We start from the raw sequence: 25,969 nt of genomic DNA, 5'->3' as shown, positions 1-25,969 counted from the left end.
TATAATCCATATTATATATGGATTAAAGATCTAAATAAATATATATATTTTAGATATATAATAGAGCTGCCATATGACCCAGCAATACCACTCCTGTGCATACACGCCGAGGAAACTAGATCTGAAAGAGACATGTGCACCCCAGCGTTCATTGCAGCACTGTTTATAATAGCCAGAACATGGAAGCAACCTAGATGCCCATCAGCAGATGACTGGATAAGGAAGCTATGGTACATATACACAATGGAATATTACTCAGCTGTTAAAAAGAATTCATTTGAATCAGTTCTAATGAGATGGATGAAACTGGAGCCCATTATACAGAGTGAAGTAAGCCAGAAAGATAAAGACCAATACAGTATACTAAAGCATATATATGGAATTTAAAAAGGTGGTAACGATAACCCAATATGCAAAACAGAAAAAGAGGCACAGATATATAGAACAGACTTTGGGACTCTGTGGGAAAAGGCAAGGGTGAGATGTTCTGAGAGAATAGCATTGAAACAAGTATACTATCAAGGGTGAAACAGATTGCCAGCCCAGGTTGGATGCATGAGACAAGTGCTCAGGGCTGGTGCACTGGGAAGACCCAGAGGGATGGGATGGGGAGGGAGGTGGGAGGGGGGATCGGGATGGGGAACACATGTAAATCCATGGCTGATTCATGTCAATGTATGGCAAAAACCACTACAATATTGTAAAGTAATTAGCCTCCAAGTAGTAAAAATAAATGGAAAAAAATTAAAAAAATAAATAAAAAGGATGAGAAAGTGAGAATCTCAGATGAGATGAGGTTGAGAAATAATCATTGGCTTTATCACCACCAAAGCCACTGGTTTAAGTGAGAGCTTCTCATGGAGTAATGCTCACAGAAGTCAGGTTCAAGGAGGGAACAGTAAGTCTAGACAGTCAACTAATTTGATTATTAAGAAGGGAAATGTAATAGGGCTGGTGGAGATATGACCTTTGAGAGTATATTAAAATGGGAAAGATTCTCTTACAAATGTGTGGCCAGATTATTATAAGAGAATGCCAAAAAATTTATTTCAGGGAAGAAGGTACATTCCTGTGGCATCTTTTCAAGGAGCCAAAGACTGGAAACCAAGACTTCATACCACCACTATCCCTTTTGAATCTACACGGGCGAAGCTCTGGGCTGTTTAAAACAGCAGCCTGATCCATGGACACACGTGGCAGACTGTCTAGGATCCTGGGCAGAATGCCCAGTAATCTCTGCTGTCTGGCTATGTCACAAGAGTTCGTTCTCCATAGGACCACTTGGGAAGAGGCTCTGGGTGCCCAGGAGGAAGGACAACAGCAAAGACGCCCTTATTCTAGAGCCGCAGCCTCAGGGTTTGGGTACGGTCTGCAGGTGCCTGGGGAGCACTGTGTCTGCACAGCGCAGAGGTAAGTGGCTGAGTCTTCAGGTTTGGGGGTTTCGATGTGCAGAGAACTTCCCTTCTTTAACAAGGTGGCTCTCAGTCTTTCTTTCTGCTTTTCATCCCCAGCTGAGTAAAGAAGGAAGAGGAGTTCAGGGCCCTTCCCGGGGTCTTGTCTATACCACTGTAGCCCTCTGAAACCGCTGACGGTGTGGCTGCAGTTGAGGCTGAGACTGCCCCCCTCCTGGGCTCTCAGGGTCTGAGGACTCTGCTCCACTCGGTCTTCTCCACGCAGCCCTGTTCAGGAGAACAAAGTCAGATACAACACAAAGCTTTCAGTTCAGCAGTGCTTAAAATCCCAACACAAAGCCTGGATGAGCAGTGTCTAGACTCCTCTCTCTCCTCCTCGTCTTTGGAAAAATGTGCCCATAAATTCTCACCTCTTAACCGGCAACTTACCTCCAAGCTGAACCCACAAGACCATGAATGCACATTCCAGCATGTTCTCCATCCTGCCACCTCACTCTTGATGCAATTTTAATGATTCCAAATCTTCTCCCCTGAGGAGCTGCTCCTGTGTCTTAGTTCTTCTCTAATGCACAGGAGAGCCTTTCTGCTGGGCTCAGCCAGTCACGAGCAAATCCTCTAGTAGCTTCATGCTTTTGACTTTTAAGACGCTGGGAAAATGAAAGGAATGGAATCACTGCCCCGTGGTGGTCACAAACACGAACATCTCACTGGACAACTATGCCACCTACAAAGAAAAATATTGAGGGAAGGACATCTTTTATGTTGGTGGGCACAGTACACAGGAGGTCTAAAGCAGGAATCAGAAAAGCCTTCTCTGCCTGCGATTTTAATCATGTCATTGTTCCTTGGATGTACTTTAAAGCTAAACTGCTTCCAAGAGTTATGGGAATTGAGCCCAAGCATCAGTGTAATGGGGCTTCTTAGGTGGCACTACTGGTAAAGAGCCCATCTGCCAGTGCAAGAGATGTAAGAGACGTGGGTTCAATCCCTGGGTGGGGAAGACCCCCTGGAGGAGGACATGGCCGTCCACTCCAGTGTTCTTGCCTGGAGAATCCCATGGACAGAGGAGCTTGGCAGGCTACAGTCCATGGGGCCGCACAGAGTGGGATGCAAATGAAGGGGCTTAGTAGCAGCGGTATTGGTGTAATGGACTGTGTTTCCCTCTATGGTACACAAGAGTCTCAGCAGGGGAGACCTTAAAAAGACCAGAGTGCTGAGAGAAGCAGAGGGATAGAATAGTTGTGCATCTGTCTGGAAACCTCTTTGACAGAGAATTGGGAATATAAGTTAAGAAATCCATTTCTTCAAAGAATTTTATGCCTGGCTTCAGGGACCAAGCATAACTAAAACTCAGGGTCAAGAACTTGATAGATCTTGGGAGGAGAGAACAGGCGATCATGGCAGAGGGAAAGAAGAGCTCTCCGATACAGACATCAGACAGGTCAGAAAGTCACAGGGCAGAGTGGGTAGCAGAAGATAAGTATAGCAAAACTAGCCTTGCTTAATTTTCTTGGTTCTGTGACACCCCATTGGATTTTGTCATTGAACGTGTGTCTATGCTGTGGAGTTGACCAGCGTTTATAGGAGCTCTCTTAAGACTTGTCTGAACAGCACACTTGGCCCCAACCCCATTAGCTTCAATGCGGAAAAAGAGCATCAGCTCTCAGCTGCACTGTTTTGATGTCACTTTATCCTTCACCCACTCAGTGACAAGAAAGAATAAGCAGCACAGATGTTCTTACACTAGCAGTATTTGGAGTTTGTTGTTCTTGGACTTTTTATTTGAAAATTTGGTAATTTCTCAGTGATTTAAAAGTCATTGAACTAACTTATATCAATTTTAGCATCCTTTCATATAATTCATTTTACCCAGACTTTGCAAGCTCTCTTACAATCATAGTTAGAAGGCAGCTTTTCTTTGTTTCTGAATGTATATCTCAGAAAGAAGATGGGAAAGATAACTGCAAGATAAATGCAGGAGCTCTTTGTAGAACAGACACTAAATGAATCCGGGAGCTGGATGAGTGATGTGTAATGAAGCTCAAGAGACGATTTACAGTTGTGAACTTTATGAAAATTGCATGTCATTTTAAAAATATTTTTAATTTTAAATCACTATAGAGTCATGAAAGTTTCCAAAAATATACAAGGAGGCTCTGTGTACTCTTTACCTGGTCTCCTCCATGGTATCTAAATCAGGAAATTAACATTAGTAAAATCCACAGGTTTCAGTTTTTAGATTTCCTCAGTTTTGCATGCAGGTACGTGTGTGTGTGTGTGTGTGTGTAGCTCTATTCAGTTTTACACACGTACAGATTCATGTATTCATGTATATCACATGTATAGGTTCATCACCACAATCAAGATGCACAACTGCTTCATAATAACAAGGTTTCCCTAGGCCATGCACAACTTTGTAGCCACACTGACCCCCTTCCCTAATCATTAACCCCAGACAATCACTCATCTGTTCTTCATCCATACAATTTTGTTGTTTAGTAATGTCATAGAGGGGCTTCCCTGGTGGGTCAATGGTAAAAGAATCTGCCTGCAGGAAATGCAGGTTTAGTCCTTGGGTCAGGAAGAGCCTCCGGAGAAGGAAACGGCAGCCCACTCCACTATTCTTGCCTGGGAAATCTCATGGAGAGAAGAGCCTGGTGGGAGTCCATGGGGTTGGAGAGTCAGGACTGACTTATCAACTAAACAACAACGATGTCCTAGAAATGGAATTATATAGAAGTAGCCAATGAGATTTTTTTCACTTAGCATAAGTAGTAAAATCATGACATCTATCCAAGTTACTGTATGTATCCAACTTGTTTGTCTTTTTTATTTCTGAATAGTATTCCATGGTGTAGATGTTCCACAGTTTGCTTAACCAGTAACCCACTGAGGGACACAGTTGTTTCCATACTTCGACTGCTCTGAATAAAGCTGTTATGAATATTCAGGTACAAGTTTTTATGTGAATAAAATCTTTTATTTATTTAGAGTAAGTGTCCAAATGTGTGATTGCATGTTTAGTTTTATGAGAAACTGCCAAGCTATTTTCCAGAATGCCTGTATCATTTTATATCTTCATCAGCAATTTGTGAGTGACTGAGTTTTTCCCACATGTTTGCCAGAATTTAGTGTCATCACTATTTTTTATTTTAGCCCCACTGAGATTTGTGTAGTGATATTTCATTGTGGCTTTACTTTGCATTTCTCTGATGGCTGATATTGTTGAACATCTTTTCAGGTGCTAATTTGCAATCCGTATATCCCCTCTTTGGTGAAACACCTGTTCGAATCCGATGCTTGTTTTCTTCCCTTATAGCTCAGTTGGTAAAGAATCCAACTGCAATGCAGGAGACCTAGGTTTGATCCCTGGGTTGGGAAGATCCACTGGAGAAGGGAAAGGCTACCCATTTCAGTATTCTGGCCTGGAGAATTCCATGGACTATATAGTCCAAGGGGTCGCAAAGAGTCGGACACGACTGAACACCTTTCACTTTCACCTCCAGTTCTGTAACTTATCATTTCATATTTTAGCAGGGTCTTTTACAGAGGAAAAGTTTTTAATTTTGATTCAGTTTGGTGTGTGCATGTGTGTGTGAGTGTATCATGCTTTCAGTGTCAAATCTAAGATTTACTTAGCTGCAAGCCTTAAGTTTTTCTCTAATTTTTTTTTAGAGTTGCATAGTTTTATATTTTATATTTAAGTCCATGATCCATTTTGAGCTAACTTTTATAATGTATATATATTTTTAATATATTTAAAGAGTTATGTCATCATCTTTGTTTCAGGCTTTACCTATTTGCTGTTATCAAGTAACTAGTTCAAAGCAACATGACCAAAGTGTGGATTGAAGACTTCTCATAGGGGAGTGAAAAAAAAATTCATTCTTTGAGCCCTTTTTACACTTAGTGTGATTTCTCTACCTAAAGAGTAAAGTTAAAATTGTAGTAAAAAGCCAAGCCCTTCTCAATTCATCACCTCTGAAATCCTCTATCATGTATTACAGGGCAATGTTTTCTAGTAAAGATTCAGAAAATGGTTACATCTGTCTTATGATTGAAGATAACTGACATTTCTAACATTCACATTTCTTTAAACTTTAAAGTTCTCTGGCAAAAATGCCTATCAATCTTTAAGTCATCAAACTGAGCTAAACAACAGAATCTCCTTCCTTGTCTGTAATTTCTTTCCTATAATTGAGCATGTGTTTCTTGAAGAAGAGAATATTCTTTACAAATTGTCCCAAGAATGAAAATTCCCTCTTTCTGTTATTGCTTTTTGCTAAAATTACAGGCTTCCATTGACCTTTTGTCACAGTCAGCATTCCAAGGTCAAACAGCTCATTTCTCCAAGGATGTAGTAATTCTTCTTTCTACTGTCCCAGGGGCAGAGTCTTTTAGATACCAATTTTTTAAATACAAATATTATAATTGAGGATAACACTTTCTAAAAATTTTCTTAAGGGTTGTGAATCCAGGAGCTTAAAATTGTTCTTGATCAAAATAAGTCAGCCCTTGAAAACAGAAACTAGAAAAACAGACAAGGCACTTTTCTTGTCTTAGGCTAGGACTCCCAATGGTAGGAGTATTTATCCCTAAACTAGGTCTTTAGACTTGAAAGAAAAAATATACAAAGAAGCAGCACAAGTCATGGCAATGGTAAAGATAAATAGAAACAGATAGTTTGACACCATCCAGTTGTACTCATGGGCAATATCTAGTGCATGGAGACTACCTGTTATACAAAGGTCATTTCCTTTGAACCCTAGAAATTAGGATGGAAAGGAAAAGTATTGGGACTCAAAGAGAACTAAGGTAACTGTGACTTTCTTTCAGTCTGGACCACTGCTCCCTCCTTGCCCACTACCATCCTTAGCTTAATAGGATCCATATCTTTAGCCACAGCAAGTAAATATTTGAGGCTAAAATTCGAAGATTAAAAAGTCTAGAAATGAAAGCAAGAAAGAGACAATACAGGGGTACGTTAACATTGGCTTAAACCTGGAAGAATCCCTGATAAGAGGGACTTCCAAGTTTACAAGAGAACAAGTTGATATACCTCACTATAGACTCACTCAGGGGATTAAGATGGCTCTGTCTATGCCAACAGGAGGGAGACCATTTAATTTAATTGCAAGCCTGAAAATAGTACCATATGAACAAAATCTGTTCAAACAGAAAGGGAACTTATGACACATATAAACAGAAGTATTCTTATGGCGATGAGAAATGAACTACAAGAAAAAATAGATGCACAATTACCTAACAGCATCCAAAGGGTAGAAGCTCTATATCTGTTGATTTTATGAATTAATTCTTCTTCTTCAGTCAACCAATATTTAATATGTAACCACTATGTGCTATGTACTGTGTAATGTACAATGCATTCACGTTTCCTGACCCTATGGAGCTCACAGTTATAGTCATAACAGAGACATTACATTGCCAACAAAGGTCCATATTGTCAAAGCTATGATTTTTCCAGTAGTCATGTGTGGATGTGAGAGTTGGACCATAAAGAAGGCTGAGTGCCGAAGGATTGATGCTTTTGAAGTGTGGTGTTGGAGAAGACTCTTGAGAGTACCTTGGACTGCAATGAGATCAAACCAGTCAATCCTGAAGGAAATCAGTCCTGGATATTCATTGGAAGGATTGATGCTGAAGCTGAAGCTCCAATCCTTTGGCCACCTGATGTGAAGAACCGATTCATTGGAAAAGACCCTGATGCTGGGAAAGATTGAAGGAGGAGAAAGGGATGACAGAGGATGATAGTTGGATGGCATCACTGACTCAATGGACATGAGTTTGAGCAAGCTCTGAGAGACAGCGAAGGACAGGGAAGCCTGGTGTTCTGCAGTCCATTGAGTCACAAAGAGTTGGACATGACTGAGCTACTGAAAAATACAATACATAATTATAGATATAGATGTAGATACATATAAGTATATTAATTGCAACATCCCTTTTGTCTTGGACTTTGAAGACAGCCTGCAATACATGAGAACTCATGGAGAGAGACCACAATACATGGTTGAAGATACTTGCAAAACTTATATAAAGCCCACTTTTTAACTTTCCTTAGCCTATTCTGCACAATGAGGATACATGAGGAAACTGATAATTCACTAAAGAGTTAGAATAAATAGGGACTTCACAGATGGTGCAGTGGCTAAGGCGCTGAACTCCCAATGCTAGGGACCTGGGTTTGACCCCAGACACAGAATTAGATCCCATGTGCTGCAACTGAGAGCTGGCACAGCCAAATAAATTTTAAAAATATTAAAAACAAAAGAGAAAAAAGTGAAGCTGTGGTAGTGTGTGTTTTTTTCAATCTTCCTCAAGTTAGAGGAGATTGAAAAGATTGAAATATTCCCATGGAGTCTGGAGGATTTTGAGGCTCACATTAGGTTGCAATGACAACTTCTCTCACTTTACTGTGGTAAAGAATCTGACTGCCAATGCAGGAGATGCAAGTTCAATCCCTGGGTCGGGAAGATGCCCTGGAGAAGGAAATGGCAACCCACTCCAGCATTCTTGCCTGGGAAATCCCATGGACAGAGGAGCCTGCAAAAAAATGGGATTGCAAAGAGTCAATTCTAGGATACATTTTTCTTCTTTCACATGTTTTATTTATTCCTTGAAACTGCTTACATCTCTTTTCTTCATTAAAAGTTGGTCTCTAGGTGACTTTACTTCCTTCTTTCCAATATGTTTTACAAAATTCAACTCTTTTAACTAATTACTTGATGACTTGGCTATGTAAGTCTATTGTCTCTCTCATCTCTCTCTCTCCTTCACACACTTGAGTGTCATGCACACACACTTACACTTTCTTTTCTGGAAAGTTGCTCTTTATTGGGATCACTGTTATTTGTACAATAGGGATAGAACATCCTTACACAAGGAAGAGTAATATCTTCCTTTTTGGAATTCCAGATGAAAGCAAACCCACTAGGTTAATTCCCACCTAATGTCACCAAGAATAGTGCAGAGACTTAACTCTTTTAGATGTTATATGACAGCTATCCTGCACATACGTGGTGCAAAATCATCCAAAATTGAAGCCATCTGGAGTTAACTGGGACTAAAGTATAAAGCAAAGCCTTTGTATAAAAGAGTTTTGTGAAACAAGGAAAATATGACTGTTTAGTAATTGCAGAGTGAAAATGCTCTATACTCCAGGGTCACAGAAATGAGCAGGGAGCCACATCAGAAAGATTTAATAGTAAACTCCTATTAAACTCCTAGGAGTCATCAAGAAAATCACCAAATACCTTTGTGTTTATTCCAGTATTGTTTACTACAGTCAGTAAGACAATCTAAAAACCTAGGAAAATGGAATTAGCCCAAAAGTATGATAAAATCACACATTGGAATATCACCATTAGAATGTGTGATGTTGTGTCAGGGAATGTTTGACGGGAGGATTCCTACGTGCTGTCTCTCATGAGTCCTTTGTCCCTCTTCAAGCAGAACAGCATGCTGCTCCCAGGGACTGAGGTCATTGTGTGAGGCAGGCTTGGGTCTCCTTTAGTAAACATTCTCTTTAGGACAAAACTGCTTAGTCTCGTTCCCCTTTCTTGAGATATGGATTGTGTCCTGACCTTGTGACTAACATTACCCCTTGTTCCCTTGGTAACGGTTGCTGTACGTTTGGTTTTCTGATCTCTATCATTCCTGAAAGAAGTTTCTTGTACCACAGCCTATATATACTCATAGGAAAATCATTAAAGCACCTTTGTTTCATCAGAGCTTAGGTCCCCGGGTCTTTTTTGTCTCTCTCTCTCTCTCTCTCTTTCTCTCTCTCTCTCTCTCTTTTTCTGGCTGACTCTCTGGAGTGTGGAGACTCGTCGTGCTCACTTTTCTGCCCGGGCTTCTAAGACCCCCTCGAGAGGGCGCCTGGTGCCTTCGTGAGCGATGCAAGTCCTGTGTCAAGGACTTTATTGGTCCTCTGCGTAAACCAAGGGATATCAGCCTCTTTCTCTCTTTCACTTTCTTATCATCGACTCCATACCACAAGGTTCTGGTCCATTAAAGGACCCCAACAAATGGCGCCAAGAACAGGGACACTGGTACACGTGGCATATCGGGCGGAGTGACTCAGGGACCTATTGAGGTCGGTAAGTACTAAGGAATGGGTTAAACGGCTGGCCAGCCCCATTATTTTTCTACTTTACTTCACCATTTGTTTAAATTTCAGGGACTTCTGGTTTCATGCCAATGAATAGAAGCTTGCCTTCAAATAGTAGTTGAACATAATCCTTAGTTTCCTGATAAATGCAGTTTTGATTTAGAAATTTGGCTCCAGGTCAAAGAAAATGTTAAATGAGCAGCCAAACAAGGAAAAAATATTCCAATTGATCTCTAGCCCCTATGGGCTCTTATTAAAGCTGTAATTCTGCCATTTCAAGGTACATTCTAGCCCTTCCAATATTCAGCAACAGACAGAACACTTATTACATAAATATAAATTAAATGATTAAACTTTACAAAAGGCCCAATTAAAACAATATAAAATATCTCAAAATTTTCTTACTAGCCCTGCCCTGGCTGCTCCAAATGCTTCTCCTCTGCCAACAGTCGCAACTCCAAAAGTCTCTCATTTGTTGGAACCTAATGAAAAGTTATGCTAATTTTTAAACTAGATTAGAAGCTGCTATTTCCCGTACTATAATCAGAGAAGAAACCAAAAAAACAGCTAGAGAAATTACTTGCTTATGAGACTGCAAATCAGAAATGTCAAAGAGCTATAGCTGCAATTCGTGAGACTAGGATTATTGATTATTTGAAAGCTTGTCACAATCTAGGATCAGAAACTCAAAAGATGTAAATGCTGGTTGAGGCAATGGCTGCTACCTTTAGAAAGGGAAATGAAAGATGCTTTAATTGTGGAGATAAAAATCATTTAAAAAGGGACTGCCCTAAGAAGGCTAATAAAATACCAAAAATTTGCCCTCGCTGCCGTAGAGGAATGCACTGGGCCAAAAGTTGTAAATTTAAATTTGATATTGATGGAAAACCTATTCCGGGAAACTCCAAACAGGGGACCCTCCAGGTTCCCTAAAACAAAAACCAGGGGCAACTTCTATCTTTTCCCTCAAACCCTCAACATCCGGCTATACCAGCCCTAAATGATTTTTTCCTTTACCCTCAAACAGTCCCTACTAGAGTGCCTACCGGACTTTTTGGACCCTTGCCCCCACAAACTTTTGGTTTTTTGCTTGGCCGATCTAGTCTGACTTCTAAAGGAATTACTGTTCACCTTGGAATAATTGATTCAGATTATAAAGGAGAGATTCAAATTCTGATGTCATCTCAGATTCTATGGCAATTCAAAAAGGGGGACAAAATTGCTCAATTACTTATTTTACCTTACATTTCTATTAATTCCTCTAATAATGTACGGACAGGTGGGTTTGGCAGTACAGATCAAAAACAATCTTTGTGGACATCATTAGTATCTGAGTATGCCTGAACAAATATAAATATCAAAATTAATGGTAAAAGATTTTCTGGTCTCCTTGACACTGGATCTGATATTACTATTATTTCCAAACACTTATGGCCCAAATCCTGGCCTGTACAAAAGGTCTCTTGCCAAATTGCAGGAATTTCTCAAACTAAAGTACAAGAAGTTTATCATAGTGTTCAAATATACTCATGTGAGGGACCAGAAGGCCAACCTGCAACATTAAAACCTTATATGATAAATGTACCCTTTAATCTAATAGGAAGGGACTTACTTATGCAATGGCAAACTCAGATATACATTCCACATTTTTCCTAGGGGCCACTGCTCATTTAACAAACAAAACAATTATTAAAATAACTGAGAAAAATTATGAGCCTATTTGGACAAAGCAATGGCCCCTTACGAAAGAAAAATTACAAGCTACTAAAGAACTTATAAACACACAATTAAAACTGAAACATATTGAAGAATCTTGCTCTTTTTGGAACTCTCCTGTTTTTGTTATAAAAAGGAAACATAACAAATGGTGTCTTTTAACAGAGTTTAGAAAAGTTAATTCTTTTATGAAACCTATGGGTACATTGCAACCAGAGATCCCATCACCTATTACTATTCCTCAAACTTGGCACATTATTATTACTGATTCACAAGATTGCTTTTTAAATATACCTTTACACACTTTAGACCGGGAGAGATTCACTTTCTCTCTCCCTTATCCTAATCATATCGGGCCTCATAAAAGATTTCAATAGACTATGTTACCTCAAGGTATGCTTAAAAGTCCTGCTACTGCTGCTGCTAAGTCACTTCGGTCGTGTCCTACTCCATGCGACCCCATGGATGTCAGCCCGCCAGGCTCCCCCATCCCTAGGATTCTCCAGACAAGAGTACTGAAATAGGGTGCCATTGCCGTCTCCATAACAGTCCTGGTATTTGTCAAAATTTTGTAGCCAAGGCTTTACTTCCTATGTGACAGCAATTCCCTCATGCATATATCATTAATAATATACTATAGCTACAAAAAAGAGAAATGATATTTTTGACACTGAATGGCTATGATATTCTTTAGACTCCGGAGAAAACTGATGAAAATAAAATCTTTTTTGAAATTGCAAAACCGGTTCTTCTTGCACGTGCAGTTAGAAAAAGGTTAACTTGTTAAAATATATATATATATATATTTTGGAGCTCCAGTTCTGCCTGGGAAACAAAAATAGGCCTAAGAAAAAACCTTAAGTTAACTCTTATCATGTCCTTGGGATACACAGTCCACTCTATCTAGGACTCCAGCCATTAACAAATTGGTGGAGCTCAAAATAAATAAATAAAACAAAAGGATATTTTAAATTTCAAATGGAGAACTATGCCTATGTATCTAAAATTATCTATGTCTCAATGTATGTCTTTGTTTTTAGATAGTGTGGAATTAATGAGCTCTATTTGGATTCAGCTTTACATGAACTGAAGGGTATTCAATGTTGGGTATAATGTTTATTTAAATGTGAATGTGATTTAAATATAATTATTTGTTAATCTAGTTGGGACATGTCTTGAGTCATCAACATTATATAATACTTTTATTATGGCTTGGTTTAAGGTAAACTAAATTTGTCAACAAAAAGGTAACTCTTTATATATATATATACACAAATATATAGATGAGATGAAAACTTTTAGATAAGCTCTATTAGAAATAATTGTATTTTTGATAGAATGATCTATTATCTATAATCTGGAGCCGTCTCTTGGGATTGGAGTGACTTAGGTTTCTGGAGTTGTGCTGAACTAAGTAGTAGAAGTTTGTTGAATGGCTGGGTCATTTCCAAATGAAGTAAGATTTTAAAGCGTTAATTGCTGAACATTGGCTTTCTCTTAAAAGGGGTTTTTCTTGAAGAAGAGCTGAAGAGATTTTGAGCTGTTAATGAATATAAATATATATTTATATAGGAATGGATATATATATAATATAATATGATTTGAGAAATATGTTCAACAGTCTATAAAATGCTAACATACAAGACATTTCATGGTTGCTATGAAAAAGTAAAATATATGCTTTTAATAGAAAGATATAAAAAATGGCAAATAAAATGATGAATACAAAAATATTTTTTTAATTGTTGAAACATTTATTATAAAATAAAGTGGTATTTACATAAGCTTTACTAGACTAGTTTTTCATTGTCGTTCTAGCTACAGCAAATGTTCTTTCTCCAAATTAAACCAAATTGGAAACAAGAGAAAAATTCTGGGAAAACAATATTTAACAGAATTAACTTTGGTCAGCAGATACATTCAGACTGCAAATATATTGAAAAATGCAGTTGAAATGCTTGGGTGGATCACAATGAAAACCACAAAGTATGATGTGTTTATTTGAAATAAACATTGCATTTGTTTATTGTGCTATCATACTTTGTTTTGGCCTTTTAACTTTTAAAGAGATTTAGTGCTAGAATTTTAAAAAGGCTTATGACAAATGAAGGAAAATTTTATGGCAAATTGATGTAACTCATTGTCCTGAACTTTCTTCCTCTTCCTTCTTACATGTCTCGATCAATACAAATTCTTCTTTTCTAGGGGCAACACCTCTCTAAGGTAAGACTACACAACATGTTATAACCCACCTATCAACTTACTTCACGATAATGAGAACACCTAATTCTATAAAAACAGACAATGACTCTGCCTATATTTCTAAGCAGTTCAAACAATTTTTACATTCATTCTCTATTAAACAGATTGCAGACATTCCTGATAGTCCACAAACACAAGACATGATTGGACAAACACATTACACACTGTAACTACAAATAAAAAATTAAATAAGAAAAAATACACAGGAACACTTTTGTCTTCCTTGTCCAGAGCAAACTTTACTAGATTCTGGTGTAGTGTAGTCTTTAAGCCTACAACTATTGTTGGTGTGACTATTTCTGTTCCCAATGTGTAGGATTTTTAAAGCAGGGCAAAAACGGCATAAAAAAAAAAAAGACACCATTTCCTGAATGGATTATTTGCTCCTAAGAATATCAGAAATGTGGAATGTTTGCCATCTTTTCAGGTCTGTCTGGGAAGTGTAGTCATCCTCGTTAACACACTGAACAGTGAGATTCAACAGTTGCTAAGCTACATTTCTTTTTCAAGGACAAGGTCAAATATATTTGGATGTGAGCAACATTTCATTTGTCAAGTTGTTCTGCATCACCTTTTCAATAATTTCACTTAGGAAAAAATATTTGAATGGTTACTCCTAATCCTTTGCCCCAAATAACACAAACCACAGCCAAATACCAGTCCCAAACAGATTTCTGAATGATTTTTTTCTTTTGGACTGAAATATTTCCTAAGAATGTTTTCATCATTATCACTTTCCTCTCTTTTTATAACTATTGTTAATATAGCCTTATTTGTTTTAAAGTTTTTAAACTTACCACAAAGAGATGTTTTGACAAAAGCAAAAAACAAAAAAACAAACAAACAAAAAAAGAAGTTTTGAAACATTATAGGACACCTCCTTTCCTTTGCCCTTTTGATATCAAGACGGGTTAACTAATCAATGGAAATCTAAGAAACTAATCTTACAGGGAAAGGATATGCTTCTATTTCTCCAGATGGATCCAACGAGCTCACATGACCTCCTCTTCAGAAGATTCAACCTAAGGGGGCCCCCAGCATTCAGACTAGAGATGAAACAGCAAAAAACCCAGGAAGAAAGAATTCCAATATAAGCCATGGCGACATTAAACATTTCCAAAAAACGCCGCACTTGACGTCATCGACCTTATGATCTCCCTACTTGGGGACAGATAAAAACCCTTACTAATTACACTGAAAACCTGATTTTTCAACAGGGAATGCCTTGGAATCCTAAAAATATTTTTCTTCGCTATGCTTGCTTTGCTTGCTTTTGCTTCCCCCGCTCAGGCTGACTTGATGGATCACACTTACTGGGCTTATATACCTAAACCCCCTTTTTTATTGTAGGTTGTAAAATGGACAGATATAAGACCAATCATATCCACTAATGAGTCAACACATATGCCTCCTCCTTAGAACTTGGAGGGGCCCTCTCATCCTGAAGAAAAAGAAAAACTAATTAATATCTTTCTAGGTTATGAAATCCTTCCTTTGTGTATGGGCACAACAAAATTATGCATAAACGTTAGCCAACAAACTTAGGCCTTCCCCTGCCTCCAAAAGAGGACTTTCTGATGCTTCTTGGATTACTTACTGCCCTTTCTTTGTCCATGAATCATGTTTATACTACTAAAACTTTAAGAAAAGAATTAAAGAAAAAACAAAGAACATTATGCAAAGGGTTTACTAATAAGAACTTTAAATATATTCCTGTTCATTGAGACAAATGTCAGGCCAAACCAAGAAAATTAATGTTTATAGCTAATCATACAATTGTCAATTGGGGACCCCATAGTATGTGGTTATTGAACTGCTCAGATGATATTAACAATACTATGTATGATTATATTACTCAAGTAACATGGAAGGTTACTAATACTACAATGGAACATTACCATGACAGAGGACTTCTTGGCTAGCTTGATGATAGAATGGCCCCCACCGGGGAGGAGCCAAGATGGTGGAGGAATAGGATGGGGAGACCACTTTCTCTCCTACAAATTCATCGAAAGAATTACTGAACGCAGAGCAATCTTCACAAAACAACTTCTGATTGCTAGCTGAGGTCATCAGGTGCCCAGAAAAGCAGCCCATTGTCTTCGAAAGGAGGTAGGACAAAATATAAAAGATAAAAGGGGAGACAGGGGAGCTAAGGACGGAGATCCGTCCCAGGAAGGGACTCTTAATAGAGGAAGTTTTCAAGCACTGGGAAACCCTCGCACCGGCGGGTCTGGGGGAAGTTTTTCAACCTCGGAGGGCAACCTGACTGGGAGGGGAACAATAAATAAAACTCACAGATTACGTGCCTAAAAGCAACTCCCAGTGGAAAAGTACCCCAGACGCCCGCATCCGCCACCAGCAAGTGGGGGCGGAACGGAGAGGAGCGGGCAGCATTGCTTAGGGTAAGGACCAGGCCTGAGTGCTCTGAGGACAATCAGAGGGAGCTTTTGTGAGTTGCCAACTTAAACTGTGGGACAGTAAAAGAGAGAGAGAAAATTAACTGGCCGGAACACACTGCTGGCCGTTCGCAGAACAAAGGGACCAAGAAAGTCCAGAGAAGAGCTCGCAGGTTGTGGACCGGCCCAGCCCCGACGGAGGCAGGAGGCAGGGGGAAGGGGAAGGGGCAGGCTCGGCCCCAAAGACCGCATCCCCTACCACACTGCAAACAGGCCTCCACTTTCTAAGCAAAGACTTCCTGAGATTCTGGATGGTCGACATCCGCCGGGAGGGTCGCAGCGAGACACAGGGCGCAGGCACCCAACCGGCGCGGGGTCTGGGGCTGGGGACGCGGAGGGCAGAAGGCGCGCCGCACCTGGGGAGAGAGCGCCTGTCAAGCCCCTGGCTGCCTGAACCACTCTGACGGGGAAGGCACAAAACGCAGGCGCAGCTTTGTGTTCCACGCTTTTGTGGAACACGGGAGGGATGGAACCGCGCGCAGCGCAGGGCACGCTCCGTGTGGAGCAGCCGGGAGCCTGAGCAGCGTAGAAGGGGGAAAACAGCGCCAGCCCCTACCCGCAACGCGATGGAACTAGCAACCTGAATAAAAGACCAGCTCCACCCGCCTGTGTCAGGGCGGAAATTAGGCGCGGAAGAGACGGCAAACAGAAGCCAAATAAACAAAGGGAACCGCTTCAGAAGGGACCGGTGCAACAGATTAAAATCCCTGTAGGTAACACCAACTACATCGGAAGGGGCCTGTAGATATCGAGAAGTGTAAGCCAAAACGAGGAGCTATCTAAAACTGAACCAAACCCACACTGACCGCAACAGCTTCAGAGAAATTCCTAGATATATTTTTACTTTTTTTTTTTTTTTTGAGTACAGAAAAAAAAATTTTTTTCTTTCTTCTTTCTTATGTTTTCTCTTTTATTTTCTTTTAAAATTCCCTATTACTCCCCCATTACTCCTTAACTTTCATTTTCACAGATTTTTACGATTTTCTTAATTAGGGAAAAAAATTTTTTTTTATTTGTTTTTACTTGTGTTTTTTTTTTCTTTTTCTCTTCTACTTTCTATTTTTCTTTTCCTCTTATTTCCTTTTAAAGTCCTCTATTACTCCTCTACTACTCCTTAATTTTCATTTTCATTACACTATAACCTTACAAAAAAAAAAAAAAAAAAAAAGAGAGAAGCCCTATTTTTAAACTGAACTTCATATATATTTCTAAAATTTTTTTGTGTGTGTTTTGGTTTTTGCCTTTAATATAGTATTTTTAAGAGCCTAACCTCTACTCTAGATTTTTAATCTTTGTTTTTCAGTATATGATATAAATTGTGGACATTTAAGAATCCAGTATTCAGTTCCCATTTTTATACAGGAGTGTGTTGATTATTCTCTCCCAATCTTGACTCTCCTTTTTCTACCTCAGAACACCTCTATTTCCTCCTTTCCCCTTCTCTTCCCAATCCAATTCTGTGAATCTTTGTGGGTCTCTGGGCTATAGAGAACACTCTGGGAACAGACAACTGCATAGATTGATCTCTCTCCTCTTGAGTCCCCCTTCTCCTCCTGCTCATCTCTATCTCCCTCCTCCCTCTCCTCTTCTTCATGTAACTCTGTGAACCTCTCTGGGTGTCCCTCACGGGGGAGAATCTTTCGCCATTAACCTAGAAGTTTTATTAGCAGTGCTGTATAGTAGGAGAAGTCTTGAGACTACTGGAAGAATAAGACTGAAACCCAGAGGTAGGAGACTTAAGCCCAAAACCCCAAAACACCAGAAAACTCCTGACTACATGGAACTTTAAGTAATAAGAGACCGTCCAAAAGCCTCCACACCTACACTGAAACCAACCACCACCCAAGAGCCAATAAGTTCCAGAGCAAGACATACCACGCAAATTCTCCAGCAACGCAGAAACATAGCCCTGAACGCCAACATACAGGCTGCCCAAGGTCACACCTAACACATAGATACATCTCAAAACTCATCACTGGGCACTCCATTGCACTCCAGAGAGAAGAAATCAAGTTCCATGCACCAGAACACCAACGCAAGCCTCCCTAACCAGGAAACCTTGACAAGCCAAACATCCAACCCCACCCACTGGGTAAAACCTCCACAATAAAAAGGAACCACAGACCTCCAGAATACAGAAAGCCCACTCGAGACACAGCAATCTAAACAAGATGAAAAGGCAGAGAAATACCCTACAGGTAAAGGAACATGAAAAATGCCCACCAAGTCATACAAAAGAGGAGGAGATAGGGAATCTACCTGAAAAAGAATTTAGAATAATGATAATAAAAATGATCCAAAATCTTGAAAACAAAATGGAGTTACAGATAAATAGCCTGGAGACAAAGATTGAAAAGATGCAAGAAATGTTTAATAAAGACCTAGAATAAATAAAAAAGAGTCAATTAAAAATGAATCATGCAATAAATGAGATAAAAAAAAACACTCTGGAGGGAACCAAGAGTAGAATAATGGAGGCAGAAGATAGGATAAGTGAGGTAGAAGATAAAATGGAGGAAATTAATGAAGCAGAGAGGAAAAAAGAATCAAAAGAAATGAGGACAACCTCAGGGACCTCTGGGACAATGTGAAATGCCCCAACATTCGAATCATAGGAGTCCCAGAAGAACAAGACAAAAAGAAAGGCCATGAGAAAATACTCAAGGAGATGATAGCTGAAAACTTCCCTAAACTGGGGAAGGAAATAGCCACCCAAGTCCAAGAAACCCAGAGAGTCCCAAACAGGATAAACCCAAGGCGAAACACCCCAAGACACATACTAATCAAGTTAACAAAGAACAAATACTAAAAGCAGCAAGGGAGAAACAACAAATAACACACAAAGGGATTCCCATAAGGATAACAGCTGATCTATCAATAGAAACCCTCCAGGCCAGAAGGGAATGGCAGGACATACTGAAAGTAATGAAAGAGAATAACCTACAACCTAGATTACTGTACCCAGCAAGGATCTCATTCAGATATGAAGGAGAATTTAAAAGCTTTACAGACAAGCAAAAGCTGAGAGAATTCAGCACCACTAAACCAGCTCTTCAACAAATGCTAAAGGATCTTCTCTAGACAGGAAATGCAGAAAGGTTGTATAAATGTGAACCCAAAACAACAAAGTAAATGGCAACGGGACCACACCTATCAATAATTACCTTAAATGTAAATGGGTTGAGTGCCCCAACCAAAAGACAAAGATTGGCTGAATGGATACAAAAACAAGACCCCTATATATGCTGTCTACAAGAGACCCACCTCAAAACAAGAGACACATACAGACTAAAAGTGAAGGGCTGGAAAAAAAAATATTTCACGCAAACGGAGAACAAAAGAAAGCAGGAGTCGCAATACTCATATCAGATAAAATAGACTTTCAAATAAAGGATGTGAAAAGAGACAAAGAAGGACACTACTTAATGATCAAAGGATCAGTCCAAGAAGAGGATATAACAATTATAAATATATATGCACCTAACATAGGAGCACCGCAATACGTACAGCAAATGCTAACGAGTATGAAAGAGGAAATTAATAGTAACACAGTAATAGTGGGAGACTTTAATACCCCACTCACAACTATGGATAGATCAACTAAACAGAAAATTAATAAGGAAACACAAACCTTAAATGACACAATGGACCAGCTAGACCTAATTGATATCTATAGGACATTTCACCCCAAAACAATCAACTACACCTTTTTCTCAAGTGCACACAGAACCTTCTCCAGAAAAGATCACATCCTGGGCCACAAATCTGGTCTTGGAAAATTCAAAAATATTGAAATCATTCCAGTCATCTTTTCTGATCACAGTGCAGTAAGATTAGATCTCAATTACAGGAAAAAAATTGTTAAAAATTCAAACATATGGAGGCTAAATAACACCCTTCTGAATAACCAACAAGTCATAGAAGAAATCAAAAAAGAAATCAAAATATGCATAGAAATGAATGAAAATGAAAACACAACAACCCAAAACCTATGGGACACTGTAAAAGCAGTGCTAAGGGGAAGGTTCATAGCAATACAGGCTTACCTCAAGAAAAAAGAAAAAAGCCAAATAAATAACCTAACTCTACACCTAAAGCAATTAGAGAAGGAAGAAATGAAGAACCCCAGGGTTAGTAGAAGGAAAGAAATCTTAAAAATTAGGGCAGAAATAAATGCAAAAGAAACTAAAGAGACCATAGCAAAAATCAACAAAGCTAAAAGCTGGTTTTTTGAAAAAATAAACAAAATTGACAAACCATTAGCAAGACTCATTGAGAAACAAAGAGAGAAGAACCAAATTAACAAAATTAGAAATGAAAATGGAGAGATCACAACAGACAACACTGAAATACAAAGGATCATAAGAGACTACTACCAGTAGCTCTATGCCAATAAAATGGACAACTTGGGTGAAATGGACAAATTCTTAGAAAAGTATAACTTTCCAAAACTGAACCAGGAAGAAATAGAAGATCTTAACAGAGCCATCACAAGCAAGGAAATCGAAACCGTAATCTGAAATCTGCCAGCAAACAAAAGCCCAGGACCTGATGGCTTCACAGCTGAATTCTACCAAAAATTTAGAGAAGAGCTAACACCTATCTTACTCAAACTCTTCCAGAAAATTGCAGAAGAAGGTAAACTTCCAAACTCATTCTATGAGGCCACCATCACCCTAATTACAAAACCAGACAAAGATGCCACAAAAAAAGAAAACTACAGGCCAATATCACTGATGAACATAGATGCAAAAATCCTTAACAAAATTCTAGCAAACAGAATCCAACAACATATTAAAAAAATCATACACCATGACCAAGTGGGCTTTATCCCAGGAATGCAAGGATTCTTTAATATCAGCAAATCAATCAATGTAATACACCACAGTAACAAATTGAAAGATAAAAACCATATGATTATCTCAATAGATGCAGAGAAAGCCTTTGACAAAATTCAACACTCATTTATGATTAAAACTCTCCAGAAAGCAGGAATAGAAGGAACATACCTCAACATAATAAAAGCCATATATGACAAACCCACAGCAAGCATTACCCTCAATGGTGAAAAATTGAAAGCATTTCCCTTAATGTCAGGAACAAGACAAGGATGTCCACTCTCACCACTACTATTCAACATAGTGTTGGAAGTTTTGGCCACAGCAATCAGAGCAGAAAAAGAAGTAAAAGGAATCCAGATAGGAAAAGAAGAAGTGAAACTCTCACTGTTTGCAGATGACATGATCCTCTACATAGAAAACCCTAAAGACTCTACCAGAAAATTACTAGAGCTAATCAATGAATATAGTAAAGTTGCAGGATATAAAATTAACATAGAGAAATCCCTTGCATTCCTATACACTAACAATGAGAAAACAGAAAGAGAAATTAAGGAAACAATACCATTCACCATTGCAACAAAAAGAATAAAATACATAGGAGTATATCTACCTAAAGAAACAAAAGACCTATGCATAGAAAACTATAAAACACTGATGAAAGAAATCAAAGAGGACACAAACAGATGGAGAAACATACCGTGTTCATGGATTGGAAGAATCAATATTGTCAAAATGGCTATTCTACCCAAAGCAATCTATAGATTCAATGCAATCCCTATCAAGCTACCAACGGTATTCTTCACAGAACTAGAACAAATAATTTCACAATTTGTATGGAAATACAAAAAACCTCGAATAGCCAAAGTAATCTTGAGAAAGAAGAATGGAACTGGAGGAATCAACCTGCCTGACTTCAGACTCTACTACAAAGCCACAGTCATCAAGACAGTGTGGTACTGGCACAAAGACAGAAATATAGACCAATGGAACAGAATAGAAAGCCCAGAGATAAATCCACGAACCTATGGTCACCTTATCTTTGACAAAGGAGGCAAGAATATACAATGGAAAAAAGACAACCTCTTCAACAAGTGGTGCTGGGAAAACTGGTCAACCACTTGTAAAAGAATGAAACTAGAACACTTTGTAACACCATATACAAAAATAAACTCAAAATGGATTAAAGATCTAAATGTAAGACCAGAAACTATAAAACTCCTAGAGGAGAACATAGGCAAAACACTATCCGACATAAATCACAGCAAGATCCTCTATGACCCACCTCCCAGAATATTGGAAATAAAAGCAAAAATAAACAAATGGGACCTAATGAAACTTAAAAGCTTTTGCACTACAAAGGAAACTATAAGTAAGGTGAAAAGACAGCCCTCAGATTGGGAGAAAATAATAGCAAATGAAGCAACAGACAAAGGACTAATCTCAAAAATATACAAGCAACTCCTGCACTTCAATTCCAGAAAAATAAATGACCCAATCAAAAAATGGGCCAAAGAACTAAACAGACATTTCTCCAAAGAAGACATACAGATGGCTAACAAACACATGAAAAGATGCTCAACATCACTCATTATCAGAGAAATGCAAATCAAAACCACAATGAGGTACCATTACACGCCAGTCAGGATGGCGGCTATCCAAAAGTCTACAGGCAATAAATGCTGGAGAGGGTGTGGAGAAAAGGGAACCCTCTTACACTGTTGGTGGGAATGCAAACTAGTACAGCCACTATGGAAAACAGTGTGGAGATTTCTTAAAAAACTGGAAATAGAACTGCCATATGACCCAGCAATACCACTCTTGGGCATACACACTGAGGAAACCAGATCTGAAAGAGACATGTGCACCCCAATGTTCATCGCAGCACTGTTTATAATAGCCAGGACATGGAAGCAACCTAGATGCCCATCAGCAGATGAATGGATAAGAAAGCTGTGGTACATATACACCATGGAATATTACTCAGCCATTAAAAAGAATTCATTTGAATCAGTCCTAATGAGATGGATGAAATTGGAGCCCATTATACAGAGTGAAGTAAGCCAGAAAGATAAAGATCATTAAAGCATACTAACACATATATATGGAATTTAGAAAGATGGTAATGATAACCCTATATGCAAAACAGAAAAAGAGACACAGATGTACAGAATAGACTTTTGGACTCTGTGGGAGAAGGCGAGGGTGGGATGTTTCAAGAGAACAGCATGTATATTATCTATGGTGAAACAGACCACCGGCCCACGTGGGATGCATGAGACAGGTGCTCGGGCCAGGTACACTCGGAGGACCCAGGGGAATCGGGTGGGGGTGGGGGAGGTGGGACGGGGGATCGGGATGGGGAATACATGTAACTCCATGGCTGATTCATGTCAGTGTATGACAAAACCCACTGCAATGTTGCGAAGTAATTAGCCTCCAACTAATAAAAATAATTGAAAAAAAAAAAAAAAAAGAATGGCCCCCACCTTGTCCTCAAATCATCCTTGATAAACAGATTGGGCCTAAACAATGGGACATCTGAAAACTTGCTGCAAACACCGAAGAACTTGGGACTTGGACCAGACATTCCACAGGGACCAGTCATAGCTATAAAAATTATTTCTTTCACTATAATCAATCATATTTTATACAAGCCTATGTTCCACTTCCTTTTGTTGTAGCTATAAGAAAGTTACAATTCAGTAAGACTTTACGTTCTGTAACTTACATAAATTGTAAATTATATACTTGTCTTAACTCCTCTATTTCCTTAAAAAATGACTCCCTTTTGATTCTTCAATCTCGACATAATCTATGGTTACCAATAAATCTTCAATGGCCCTGGGAGAAGGTCCCAAGGCTAGACTTGCTTCCCAGTTATTTACTAAATTGCTCTAGCGATGTAAATGAGTCACTAGATGGCTAATTTTTGGCATTATAGGGTTAATAACTATTTGCACCATTGCTGCCATCACTAGCGTTACTTTACAAACCTCAATTCAAACACATAATTTTATCCAAAATTGGACTAAAGATGCTCATATTATGTGGGCCACTCAGGCTCAAATAGATGAGGATATAAAAAAAAAATACAGGAACTGAGAACAGCCATCAAATGGGTTAGAGATCAATGAACAAATGTCCAAAAACAGATGATGCTAAAATGTGATTGAAATTCTACTCAATTTCCTGTTACTCCTGTTCATTTCTATAATAGTGGCTACAACTGGAAACAAATCAAGTTTCATTTTTAAAACATATATGGTAATGCCTTTCTGAATGTACAGTTATTACAAAAAAGAAATATGTAAAACCTTTTCTAATAATCTGCCCTCTTCCACTAGTATGGGAACTTTAGCTATACAATTGGCTGATCAATTATCTGGGCTAGACCCACATAGATGGTTTCAAAGCCTTACTCATAGCATTGGGTCTAGAACTATAATTTTGGTGATTGTCTTAACAATTATATTTGTTGTCTACTGTTGCCTTCATGCAAAGATTGTCAAAACGGAACAAACTCTGATGGTCAGAACTCTTCTTACAAATATTATAAATAAATAAGGGGGAATTGTCAGGGAATGTTTGATGGGAGGATTCCTATGTGCTGTCTCTCATGAGTCCTTTGTCCCTCTTCAAGCAGAACAGCATGCTGCTCCCAGGGACTGAGGTCATTGTGTGAGGCAGGCTTGGGTCTCCTTTAGTAAACATTCTCTTTAGGACAAAACTGCTTAGTCTCGTTCCCCTTTCTTGAGATATGGATTGTGTCCTGACCTTGTGACTAACATTACCCCTTGTTCCCTTGGTAACGGTTGCTGTACGTTTGGTTTTCTGATCTCTATCATTCCTGAAAGAAGTTTCTTGTACCACAGCCTATATATACTCATAGGAAAATCATTAAAGCACCTTTGTTTCATCAGAGCTTAGGTCCCCGGGTCTTTTTTGTCTCTCTCTCTCTCTCTCTCTTTCTCTCTCTCTCTCTCTCTTTTTCTGGCTGACTCTCTGGAGTGTGGAGACTCGTCGTGCTCACTTTTCTGCCCGGGCTTCTAAGACCCCCTCGAGAGGGCGCCTGGTGCCTTCGTGAGCGATGCAAGTCCTGTGTCAAGGACTTTATTGGTCCTCTGCGTAAACCAAGGGATATCAGCCTCTTTCTCTCTTTCACTTTCTTATCGTCGACTCCGTACCACAAGGTTGCAGTCCATTTAAGGACCCCAACAATGTTGACCTGTAAATATTGTTGTGAAATAATTATTTCACAATATACTGTCAGGTAAAAACTCAGAATAGGAATATCCTATAAGGTATGAATCTCTAATAAAGTTTTTTTGACTAGTAAAATTGGTGAGTTATTTTGTTTTTAGCATTCCTTCTTTGCATATTCTATTTTCTACCTTAAACATACCTAACTCTGTAATCACATATAGAGAATGTGACCAAGTGATGAGGTTAGTTCGGAGCTAACTGTAGGGTTTCGTTTCTCCTTGGGGTGAAGGTTTGTGGTAACAGTTACTCTATGCACATCATTCCAAGTCATTCACGGCACAGGTGAGGCAGGGCACAGGGAGAGTCCAAGAAGTGTCCTTTCAGAGATATTTCAGATCCACAGTGATGGCCAGACTTAGCAATGCATAAATATTTGTGCAGTGAACTTAAATCTCTAACAACTCAGATGCAGATTTAGTCAAATACTATTGAATTTTTTAAAGCCAAATTTCATGCTTCAATAAAACCATCATTTAAAAGTTCTTTTTTTTTTTAATTTGGTAAATGATGCAAGATAAAGAATTGAAGATAAAGGTATTTTTGATGATTGACACTTTGAGATAAACTCTTGGAGCCAAAGAGATAGCATTTTCCTTACAGTGAAGTTTTCACTTCTAACCCCCCTACCTTTTCCTGTCCTTACTGAGAATCTCACGAAGGTGTTCATAGCTGGGGGACTCCACATGTTGACATCTGAGGTTTCTGTGGGGCTCCCTCAGGCACCGGCATCACTGTGGTCTCTCAGAGCACAGAAATACACCGCTGAGTCCTCGAGCTGTAAGTCTGTGATGGTGAGGCTGATGGAACTCGTTGCTTTCTGGAAGTTCAAAAAATACTGACCTTTTGTTGTATTCAACTCATTGAAAGACTCCTGATAAATAAGGA

At 38.9% G+C, this 25,969-nt stretch overlaps 1 gene segment (V, D, J or C); it reads right to left on the bottom strand.

Moving 5' to 3' along the window:
- Positions 1-1,238: 1,238 nt before the first annotated feature.
- Positions 1,239-25,769, bottom strand: LOC122705729. The segment is given in 3 exon segments: positions 1,239-1,679; positions 1,823-1,907; positions 25,728-25,769. Coding segments are annotated over 3 exon segments (474 nt in total).
- Between the last annotated feature and the right edge of the window lie 200 nt (positions 25,770-25,969).

Source organism: Cervus elaphus, chromosome 12 (genome assembly GCF_910594005.1).
Source record: "Cervus elaphus chromosome 12, mCerEla1.1, whole genome shotgun sequence".
In the NCBI taxonomy this organism is placed as follows: Eukaryota; Metazoa; Chordata; class Mammalia; order Artiodactyla; family Cervidae; genus Cervus; species Cervus elaphus.
Note: the sequence above shows the minus strand (reverse complement) of the source record. Positions and strands in the feature narration are given on the sequence as shown.